Source organism: Rhinatrema bivittatum, chromosome 9 (genome assembly GCF_901001135.1).
Source record: "Rhinatrema bivittatum chromosome 9, aRhiBiv1.1, whole genome shotgun sequence".
NCBI lineage: Eukaryota > Metazoa > Chordata > Amphibia > Gymnophiona > Rhinatrematidae > Rhinatrema > Rhinatrema bivittatum.
Genome location: NC_042623.1, coordinates 179,045,293 through 179,057,551, shown reverse-complemented (window position 1 = coordinate 179,057,551; position 12,259 = coordinate 179,045,293). Strand labels below are relative to the sequence as shown.

At 43.1% G+C, this 12,259-nt stretch overlaps 1 protein-coding gene across 9 annotated transcripts in view; it reads left to right on the top strand.

Annotated features, from left to right (window-relative positions):
- The window catches only part of EIF4G1 (eukaryotic translation initiation factor 4 gamma 1), a 344,774-nt gene that overhangs the window by 122,979 nt on the left and 209,536 nt on the right, over positions 1-12,259 (top strand). For all 9 annotated transcript variants that reach the window (XM_029617234.1, XM_029617235.1, XM_029617231.1 and 6 more), the window contains 2 exons: positions 742-912; positions 1,288-1,384. In XM_029617234.1, coding sequence (XP_029473094.1) covers positions 742-912; positions 1,288-1,384 — 268 coding nt within the window. The remainder of the gene's footprint in view (positions 1-741; positions 913-1,287; positions 1,385-12,259) is intronic.

Below are 12,259 nucleotides of genomic sequence, written 5' to 3'. Positions count from 1 at the left end.
CGGAAAAACAGAAGGTGGTGGATTAGTTTTAAGACGCCTGGGGGCACTGGGAATGATTGGATGCTAACCCACAGAAGCTTGTATATGGGTCAAGGCCATTTGTCTTTGCTCCACAATTGGTTTTCTGGCCAGGTTCTGTCTGCCTGAGTTCCTTTCCTGCTTCTCTGCAGTCTGTCCGCTCACCTGCTTTAGAAAAATGGTGAAGTGCGGTGGAATATCCAGCCATGTCCCACTGCATCATGTGAGGGTGCATAGAGCTGCTTCCGTGCACAGAGTCAGCGTTAACTGCAGGCATCACAGTGCCTGCCGCCGTTTTTACCTACCAGGGTGATACTGAAGAATTTCATAAATGTTTTTCTCTTCCCTGGAGTCATTTTGTGAAAGTCCTTTAAGGTGTATTATAGGTCCTTTTGCTCATTATTAGCTTGCCCCTAGAAGAGGAAGCTAATGATGAGCTTGTTAGAAAAAGAGACGCATGGCAGCTCTTTGAGTGTCTAGGAGTGCGAGGGCTGTGCGTCTGTACCTGGCTGGTATCCTGCAAAGGCATTGGATGCGGCTCTTGCCCAACTTGTGATTAAGCAGCTTTACTCAGTACCCCGGGAAGAGGCAGGGTATGCAGAATCTGGAATAGCAGCCCAATGGATACAGTAGATTTTGAAGGTGATAGAACAGTTTCTCTGCTTTGTTTAGGTGTTTGCTCATAACCAGAAGTGATTTGTTTCCCTCCTTTCTTTAAAACAGCATTTTTATCAGAGCAGGGCCCAGCCTCCAACCAGTGCTTCCAGACTTCCCAGCAACGCTGCAGCTCGGGCAGTGCCTCCGGCTCATGTGTACCCCACAAGCTCCCAGGTGATGATGATCCCCTCTCAGTTATCTTACCCTGCTTCACAAGGATACTACATCCAAGGACAGGTGAGCGCTCGCACATCACTCCATCTCTCACCCCCTCCTACCTTTCATCACAGGCATACTCCAACCAAGGACAGGTGAGCTCTCGCACATCACTCCAACTCTCACCCCTCTTACCCTTCATCTCAAGGATGCTCCATCCAGGGACAGGTAAACTCTTGCACACCTCCCCGTGTCGGATACTACGGTGCTGCATATATTCTGTCTGTCAGGCTGCTACGCTGTCCTCCCTTCCCTGAGTGACGGACAAAATTAGAAAAAAATGTGTTTCATTTTTCTTTGTCTTGCTTCCTTTTCCTGTGTACTTCTAGTTCTCTCCTGTCTCTCTGCCTCGTCCATAATTGCCTGTTTTTCACTAGGGTGTTTTCCATCTCCCAGGGACGTTCTTACGTTGTGCCGACGCAGCAGTACCCAGTGCAGCCCGGCGCTCCCAGCTTTTTTCCTGGAGCCAGTCCCACGGAGTATGGCCCATACGGTGAGAATCTTGTGCAGCGCGGGAAGCCACGGAGAGCAAGGGTGGGCAGGATGCTGGGGAGACGGAAGTAATGGTTTTAGAATGACTTGATTCCCCACCCCCCTCATTGTCTGTGATAGGTCAAAATCTGCCCGACTTTTGGTTCTCTTCATGACCCCCTCACTTAGCCTTTGATAGTTAATGATTGGGGCAGGGTGCGGCCTTTCTCTGGCTATGATGATTAAAGATCGGGGGTAGGATTTAATCTCTCTAGCAGGCATGATGCAATTATACCACTGCTGAGAAGTTTAATGGTTGTCAAGGTCCTGTCTCGATGTGTCCAGGCAGGAAACCCGATTCAAGGGCGCATGATCAGTGGTGAATTTACCAAAAGGCAGAATGGGGGAGAGGAGGGAGCGGGCAGCTAGCTGGAGGGAAGGCTATCCACGTGCCAGGGGGGAGCCGGGGTTTGTTTGCCACTGGTCATGATATCAGGCTCCAAGGGAGGGGGGGGAGGGTAGACTGAGGAAAAATATCAAGAAAGAAGAGCGAGTAATTCTAAATATTCTAATGAGGTACTGCATTTAGTAATTCTAAATATTCTAATGAGGTTCTGCATTTAGTAATTCTAAATATTCTAATGAGGTACCGCATTTAGTAATTCTAAATATTCTAATGAGGTACCGCATTTAGTAATTCTAAATATTCTAATGAGGTTCTGCATTTAGCATGGAATGTATGTCAGCAAGCTTGGGTCACTGTTAAGTCTTTGCTAGGCATATACCAAACACACTCATGAAAACACGAGAGATGTGCTTCGGGTAAAAATTTCGTGTCCGGCTTCGTTTCAGGGCTCCCCCTGCAGGAATTTCGTTTTTCCCGTAGTTCGGGGGTTTGTTTTTTTTCCAGGGGCCCTGATTTTCGGGATAGTGCGCACTAACTGGCAGAGTTAGCGCTCACTAACGGGAGTTAGCGTGCGCTAACTCAAAAATGAATTTTTTTCTGAAATTTCGGAAAAAATCATTTCTCGGTTCTCCTGAACCATTCCGAATTAGGCAATTTCATTGACATTGGCTAATTCGGGAAAAGCTATTGCACATCCCCAGAAAACACACTGTCTGCTGAGATTCAGCTGTTGGTGAAGTCAGTAATTTTTATAATTTGTAATTGCAAATGAAACCAAAATATGGCTCTAATGAAACAGTCAAGTATATCTGTAAAATTGCATTACTCATGCTAACCCCTCCCCCATATGTCTTCTACCATTGTCATATATAATGCAAACATTTCACATGAAAGAACAATCCCCAACGTCCACTAATGTTTCCATACTTCTCCCCCAAAGCAGAAATCTAAGACACTTCTTTGCTCAGGTTGCTTTCCTACGGACTGGCACGCTGAGTGAGACTGTCTTAGGGAGGGAAATAAGGGATGGTGAGGAGAGAGTTGTGGTCTTTATCGCAGTTTAACTTTAAAACAGATGTTTCCTTTATGTTTAGCCAGGCCAGTCCATCACACATGAGTTGTGTTTGCCTACCCGCAGCAAAAGGAGGCAGAGACTCACGGGCTTTCTGATGTAGCCTCATACGGACAGCCTGCCAGGATTCTCTGTCTCCAGCAGATGCTGCGGGCTGTAGAACGAGCTAGTGAAGCTCCTGAGGTGACAGCTCAGCTCTCCCTCCCTCGGTTAAGTGAAGTGGGATGGGAGTGGTGGGGGTTACAGAGGTGACGATTGAATTGTTTTCCTGGGAGACTTCCAGGAGGGTAAGATTGTTCTTTTTGCTTTTCTCCTGTGGTTCCAAATTGCTTACCTCTTTCCCCCCGGATCCCCCCAGGGCTTGCTTCAATTACCTCCCCAGTGCCCTTTAGGATTTTCTATTCAGGTGCATGTTGGGGGGTGGGGGGAGATCAAGCAATTGGCAGTGGTTAAAACAGAACAGAGCTGCAAAAGTATAACTTGGCACAGCAAGAGAAGCCAGGCCTGGATCGCAGTGAAAGCAGTGTGTCTGCAAAAGAAGGAAGGAACAGCTGAGCAGGAGGCAGGTGAGTGGGCTGCTCTCTCTGGCGATCCTTTTTGCCATGTGATGCTCCTAAGATGGCACTTGCTGCCCAATGGGGCAAAAAATCATCTTTGGTTTTCCTGTGGCCTGCATTTGGGGCAGGTGGGAAATGGTCAACATTTATGTGCTGAGTGCTCTGTGGCCAGAGGGGGATGTCCTGTCATGAATTTCTTCCTGTGGGAGGCTTAGGAGCTTCAGCGTTGGCCTCTTCCTCCACAGGTGGATCAGGAGACCGTTCATCCTCGCCATCTTCTGTACTCTCTACAAAGTCAACAGAACGATCGAAAACTAAACATCGCCATCGACATTGATTGTCCTCCGAAACGGTGTCCCAGGACGAGTCGATGCCGAAGCGGTCTAAAAACCAAGACACGCCGGTGATTGGGCCTTCGCAGTCACCGACAACGTCATCGATGGTCATTGCACTACCATCGCATACACCATCTGAGCCCTCGTTCACACCACAGCTTGAATTGTCTACAATGATTCGACAAGCTGTTTTCCAAGCTCTACAAGAGCAACAACTTCCGACAGGCCTGTCGATGCCGATGCCTCCAGCATCGATGCCGATGTCTTCAACATCGATGCCGATACCTTCACTGTCAGTATCGATGCCGATGCTTCTGCCTACAACATCGATGCCGGTGATAACACCGATGACAACAACGTCTTTTCCCTCAAGATCCTCGGCGGATACTATAACCACTACACCGAGGCTACTGACTCAATCTACATCGATGATTTTTCAAATTCCATCAACGAATCAAACGACTGCATCCCTGCAGCAACCTATTCCATCGGAGGAGGTGCACGATGAGGCATTTTATCATCGCCTCCTACAAAGATACCAAAAAGTCATCGACAAATTACCACCTATTACAAAAAGGCAGGTATCTGCTGATTTTTTCCTCGATGACCCACAACCTGGACCTTCCGGGCTGCAAGCCCCTCCAGTTCCAACAACTCAAACAACTTATAGAGAAGAATCAGAAGACTCCTGGGATGATGAACCCTCTCAATTTTCCTCAGAGGAGTTCATGTCCAATCCTTCTTCTCCTGACCGAAGAAAGACGTCGCCTCCAGAAGATCTTTCCTTCTCATCCTTCATACAAACTATGTCTGATTCCATTCCATTTAAATTGGCTGCTGAGGAGGATACCAGAGCACAAACTCTCGAAGTATTACAGTTTGTGGATCCACCCAAACAGGTACTAGCAATACCTGTACATGAGGTGTTATTGGAACTTCAAAAAAGAATCTGGGAACACCCAGCTTCCATACCTGCAGTGAACAAAAGAGTAGAAACTACTTACATTGTTCAACCAGCTCCTGGGTACCATAAACAACAATTGCCCCATCAATCTGTCGTTGTGGAATCAGCACAGAAGAAATCTAAATGTGTGCGCCCACACTCCTCCATCCCACCAGGCAGGGAGCACAGGTTCCTGGACACATTGGGTAAGAAGATTTACCAGAGTTCTATGCTGAGTACTAAAATCTCTGCATATCAACTCTATATAACTCAACATCAAAGAAATCTCTGGAAAGAGATGGAACAATTCATCACTTCCTTACCAACTCAATTCCAAGAGCCTGCTCAAGCAATTATATCAAAAGGTCTTGAAGCAGGAAAACATGAAGTGAGAGCAGTTTATGATAACTTCGAAACTGCTTCAAGAACAGCAGCAGCAGGAATCACTGCTCGCCGGTGGGCCTGGCTCAAGGCATCTGACCTCAGGCTTGAGGTTCAAGACAAGCTTGTTGACCTTCCCTGTCTTGGTGACAATCTCTTTGGAGATAAAATTCAAGAAGCGGTTCAACAGCTCAAGGATCACACGGAGACACTAAAACAACTGTCTCAGACCCCACAAGAACCTGTTGGTCAACCTTCTCGTCGTCCTCCACGAAGAGATGTAAGACGCTCTTACTACAGGCCACGCAAGTACTACCAACCAACAAATAGGGGTAGATCCACCAGGCCAACTCAGCGTTCTCAAGCCAGACAATCCAGGCCTGCCCGTCCACAACCGCCTGCACAAACAGGGCCTGCAACAGGCTTTTGAGGATTACACCAGAGAACAGATTCAACCTTGCAATCCCAAACCAAACCTTCCAGTTGGAGGCAGAATATCCCTTTTTCACGAAAATTGGCAAAACATATCCTCAGATCAATGGGTTCTTTCAATAGTTGCCTGAGGTTACAAACTAAATTTCACTTCAATTCCTCCAGAATTTCCACCAACATCATGCCAACAACAAAAATCTCAACTTCATCAATTACAAACAGAATTATCCACCCTTCTGAGATCCAAGGCCATTCAACCAGTGCCTCGGACGCAGAAGGGCAGGGGATTCTACTCCAAATATTTCCTCATTCCAAAGAAAACCGGAGGCCTACGTCCCATCCTAGACCTCAGAAATCTCAACAAATTTCTAAAGAAAGAAAAGTTCAGGATGGTTTCTCCAGGCACCATGCTTCCACTTCTTCAGGCAAAGGATTGGCTTTGTTCTCTGGATCTTCAAGATGCTTATGCTCACATTCCAATATACCCTCCTCATCGCAAATACCTGCGCTTCACAGTGGGCCTTCAACATTACCAATACAGAGTTCTCCCATTTGGACTGGCATCTGCTCCCAGAGTCTTCACCAAATGTCTAGCGGTAATAGCAGGACACTTACACAAAGAAGGTGTCCATGTCTTCCCATATCTAGACGACTGGCTCATAAAGAGTCCATCTCAACAAGGAGCAATAACTTCTCTCAACCGAACAATTGCTCTGCTTCACTCCCTGGGATTTCTCATCAATTATCAAAAATCCCATCTCACTCCAACTCATCTGCTTCAATTCATAGGAGCAGATTTGAACACAAACCAAGCAAAGGCCATTCTACCTATGGAACGGGCAGAAACCCTTATTCAGTTAGCAAGGTCCATTTCCTTACGGACACAAACCACAGCTCATCAGTTTCTGATTCTGCTAGGTCACATGGCATCAACAGTTCATGTTACTCCTATGGCAAGGCTAGCCATGAGAGTAACTCAATGGACTCTAAGGTCACAATGGATCCAAGCAATTTAACCATTACACTATCCAATTCAAGTGACCCACCAACTAAAATCATCTCTACTTTGGTGGACCAACATGGACAATATGTGCAAGGGCCTACCTTTCCAACACCCAGTACCACAGATTACTTTAACTACAGATGCATCCACCTTGGGATGGGGAGCTCATATAGACAATCTCCACACACAAGGGACTTGGACAAAACTCGAAGCAACATATCAAATCAATTTTCTGGAGCTTCGAGCGATACATTATGCACTACATGCGTTCCAGGACTGCCTTTCACACAAGACTGTTCTCATTCAGACAGACAACACAGTAGCCATGTGGTACATCAACAAACAAGGAGGTACGGGCTCCTATCTCCTTTGTCAAGAAGCAGCACAGATTTGGGGCTGGGCCTTGCATCACTCAATGTCCCTACGAGCCACTTATCTGGCAGGCATTCACAATGTAGTGGCGGACCGACTCAGCCGTCACTTCCAACCACACAAATGGTCCCTGGATCCTGCAGTAGCAACCAGGATATTTCAACGCTGGGGTCAACCAACCATAGACCTCTTTGCATCACCTCTGAATCACAAAGTGGACAACTTCTGTTCTTTACACATACAGTAGAACCAACCAGCCAAGGACGCCTTTGCTCGCCCTTGGAACTCAGGCCTGCTATACGCGTATCCTCCAATACCGCTCATAACCAAAACTCTAGTGAGGCTACAACAGGACAGGGGGGCCATGATTCTCATAGCCCCGCATTGGCCTCGACAAGTATGGTTTCCCACACTGCTGGACCTCTGTCAGAGATCCAATTCGTCTAGGAGTAGCTCCCGCTTTGATGAAGCCCACCAGTGTTGCTGAATCTATTGATGGTGATGCTCTTTTACAATTTGCTGCTTTAAAATTAGCTAAAATTTCCAAATCTGTCTTCACAACCAGCTAATCTCTGACACAGCAGAAAAGAAATGCGAGTTATTTGAACCAGTTACTATTTTTGAAATCTCAGATATCTCAGGGATAATCATTTTGACCTGCCCATTGAATATTTGTATGGTGACCACTCTAAAGTTGGTTAAGGATGCAATTGCCCCATTTGTAACCTGTTTAATAAATCACTGCCTAGGTGAAGGATTGCACCTGATAGACTTAAGTTGACTGGGATTCAACCACTCCTTTTAAAGAAAACCCAAAAACCTGGGCTTCTGCAATCCAACCTTAGTAGCTATAGGCCTATATCTTTATCATTTAGGCTAAGGTTTTAGAATCTCTGGTGCTGAAGTGATTGGAAGATTTTGTTGATTCACATAGGATTTTGCATCAGTTTCATTATGGCTTTAGGAAGGGAAGTACTGAGATTTTACTAATTTTTCTTACTTGAAGCTCTGGGAAGAGGGGTTGATAGAGGCTGTAAGTATATACTTTTGTTAGATCTCACTGCTGCCTTCAGTATAGTGGATCATTTAATACTGGTGCAACACCTAAAGGATTTTAGTATCTTTGGCCCTGTTTTGAGTTGGTTCCAATTTTCTGTCTTAAACAGAAAGCACCAAGCTTGGATTAAATGAAGTTGTTCTAAGTGGCATGCTATGCCTTCTGGAGTCCCATAAGGACCAGCCCTTTTTGCTTTACTGTTTAACATCTATCTAGCTCCTGCAGTGCATTCAGAAAGTATTCAGACCCCTTTACTTTTTCCACATTTTGTTACATTAGTCTTATTCTAAAATGGTTAATATGCATTTTCCCTCCTCAATCTACACACAATGCCTCATAATGACAAAACAAAATCAGGTTTGCAGAATTTTGTGCAATGTATGTGCAATTTGTTGACTGACTTCTGTGAGGGTTTCCAAACTTATGCGGATGACATCCAATTCTATATCCCATTAGAAAATGGGATATAGAATGGGATGGGACGACACATTCAATTTCCAGATGTATAGCAGTAATTAAAAGCATGACTGACTCAGAGTAAACTGGCCCTTAGTTCAGCAAAGACCGAGAGAGTGATTATTCAAGAACATGATTCTCAGTGCCTACTTTCTGGGCTGGTTATTGGCAATCAGGATGTAAAAATAGTCAGCCAGGCTAGGAGTTAGATTACAAGCTATCATTTATACTGCAAATGAGATCTGTTATGAGAGCCAGGTTTTATAAATTGTGCTTGTTACATGCTCTTGCTCCTCTGCTACAACCTGGCAATTTTCGAACGGTAGTTCAAGCATTCATTATTCCTCCTCTTGATTATTGCAACACACTGTACCTTGGGTTATTTTTATTTATTTAAAATATTTCTGTCCCAACAATCGACAAATCTTGGTGGTTTATAACTAGACATACATAATCAAAATAGACCAAATTTATGGTAAACATATAATTATAGTAAACAATTGCCGTGCCACCTCTTAGTACCCCTCTAAAAATATAATCACAGAAACAAAGTATGGAGTATTCGAGCCTAATGCACTATCTTTGATGTCTGGTGATTGCCTACCAAATCTCACCAATCTAGCGGCTATACTTATAAAGGTGTACGTGAACTGTTTTAATTTAGAAAGTTTATACAAGCTCTCATAATCCATTGAGTAGAAAAACTTAAAAAATGTTTGGATACAGTTAAAAATGTCTTTTTATTATTGCTTTATCTTCATACACCTAAAATTGTCTATTAAGAAATCCATCTACTCTCTCTTGATGGTTTAAGCTTTTAAGTGGGAGAAAGTAATCGGCACTTCTCTTTCAACGGAGGTGCAGTTTCCTCTCCTTTTTTCATTGAGTCCCTGACTTGATTCTGGTACCCAGCCCGATACTGACAGCGCTTCGACCTATCGTTTGCTTCAAGGGGCTAGAGATAGCTTAAGAAATAATAAACCTACTTTAGAACTACATTTTCCAGTGCAGAGTACCTTACCGTGTGTCTGCTTTCCTGCAGCAGCCATTTTCCTAGGTTCGACAGCATCTGTTCCATACGAATTTTTGCTGCAATTGGTAACACCTTTACAAGAACATTTTTTAGTTTTGATGGCACCTATTATCAGCAAAGAAAGGGTACAGCCATGGGGGCTTCAATGGCCCCAGATTTGGCAAATCTTTGTGGGTGATTTTGAGCAGAAATGGGTGCCTTTATGCTCCTTCAAACAAAACATTTGTCTATGGAAAAGATTTATAGATGATATATTGATGTTATGGGAGAAATAGAAGATCTAGACAAATTCTTGATTTGGTTAAACACCTGTGATATTAATGTACAATTTACTTCCACTTACAGTAAAGAGAGAGAGACTTTTTTGGACATTTTATATCTTTATCTACTAAAGGCTTAGAGTTTACTATTTACCTCAAGGAAACAGATCGAAAATCATAAGTTTTCATCCTAGACATCTTTGGGAAAATCTCCCGGTAGGACAGTTTCTTAGACTTCATCGTCTGTGTTCCACAGATGAGGAATTCAAGAACCAAGCGACTGAGACAATGATTTTACCAGAGAGGATATCCAGCATTAACCATTAAGAAGGCCTATACAAGGGCACGATGGGCCAACAGACAACTCCCTTTGAGACCATCTCCTAAAAATCTGGATCAAATCTGGTTTGTGCGTTACCATTCACTCCACATATGAATGTGTTAAAAGTTAGTATTAAAAAACATTGGGGAGTGTTAAGCATGCATTCAATCTTTCAGAGACCCTCCCTATTTTTGCTATGACAAGAGCCAGAAACCTCAGATATAGTTGTGCAATCCTAGACATCACAGAGCAGCATGGCCCACAAGGATTCACCAGCAGGGCATTCCATTTGTGGGCACTGCAATATTTGTGACAGTCTTCCAGGGTACTGAACTAGTGTTAACATGCTGCAAGCCTTTCAAATTATGTGCACCTCTGTAGGACTAGTGTATGCGGTGTGGTGCCCGTGTGCCTTGGTGTACATAGGGAAAACAAGAATGTTTTATATACGTTTACAAGAGCAGCTCAGTTGTATCCATCGCCAAAAAATGGAGGCACCATTAGTAGCGCACAGGATGGAAGCGTCGCATAAAATCAGTGAAGTGAAAGTGGAAAGTTTGGTACAGTTACAGCATTCCATGAGTTGAGGCGACTTTGACAGAAGACTTCTTCAGTTAGAACAGTGGTTCTTTTATAATTGCAACACTGTTATACCCTGTGGTCTTAATAAAGAAATACTGGTCCATTTTCTATTAAAATAATATTTTATTAAGATCATTTTTCAATGTCTAGCATTTGAGCATTGATTTCAAACACGAGATCCAGTGTGATTGGTTCCCACTGTATTCATAAGCTTATATCAGTGAACAGACACTGTTGAAACTAGGTAAATGGTAGCTGCAGGAAAGGTGAAATCTGACAGTATGTTGTGAAAAGTGCTTTAGTATTTTGCACCGGAATATGTATTTTAGAAAGCATGTTTATTTCTTAAGCTCTCTCTAGCCCCTGAAGCAGACAATAGGTCAAAATGCTGTCAGTGTTGGGCTGAACAGATGGGAGACTCAATGGAAAAAAGGAGAAGCTGTCCCTTTGCTGAAAGGTAACTGCTAATTACTTTCTCCCGCTTAAAGGTTTAAACCATCGAGACAGTAGATGGATTTCTTAATAGACAATTTTAGGCATATGAGAAGATAAAATAAATTTAAAAAATTTTCTACTCAACAGTCGATGAGAGCTTGTACAAAATTTCTAAATTAAAATGGTACATGTAGACCTTTATAGGTATAGCTGTCAGATTGGCAATTACCTAAGCAGATTTTATCAGATATCAGAGAGAGCCTATTAGACTCTTAATACCTCATACTTTGTTTTTGTGATTAAACAAAACAATCACAAACAATAGTAATAATAAAATTGAAATAATTTAATTGTATAGTAAACTTATTACAAAATGCCGCTACCGGGTTCACTTCACGATCATATTACCCCACTATTTTCTGACTTTCATTGGCTATCACTTAAGTCAAGAATCAAATATAACTTTGCCTTCCCATGGACTAATGCTCTATAATCTGATGAGGTCTTCATTTGTCACAGAAGGCCCTATCTAGAAGTAACTTTTTTTTTTTGAAATTGATAATTTTATTAAACTTTTAACATAACATTGTTTATTTAAGAGTTCTTATATACCGTCATTAAGTTATTTACCATCATAACGGTTTACAATAGGGCACATATATCAAGGAAAATATAGATCATAATTTACATAGGTGGTGCCAGTACTATTCGGTAACAAACAATATAGACTAATATAATTTATTATAAGGATTATGCATATGAAGAAAATCAATTGGTGGATTGTATGTTTTATAGCGATATATCCTGTTGGTTTGACTACAGTTAAAATTAGTGGTGAGCTAATTTCCAGTAGTAACTGGAATTTGTGAGCTTGGTGCTACATGTCCGCTTATTCTTGTTTACATGCTTGCATCACTCTCTTTGTTGAAGGCTAGTTTGAAAAGCCAGGTTTTGAGTTGTGTTTTGAAAAATTTATGGTTACTCTGAAGTCTAAGTTCAAGGGGCATAGAGTTCCATAAAATGGGACCGGCCAGAGACAGTGCTAGAACAATGTCATTATGAATACAGAAAAATCCACGAATCCCCCCCTCCCTCCCTTGTCCCCGCAGGCGTAGCGGAGCTGTGGCCAATCTGCTGCAGGATCCAAAGTCATTAGAAATAGAGTGGCTTCTCGCGTGCATACCAGAATGTCAAGATGGGCTTATCTGAGACTCGCCAGTGCACATTTTTAATGGCCGCTCCTGATTTTTG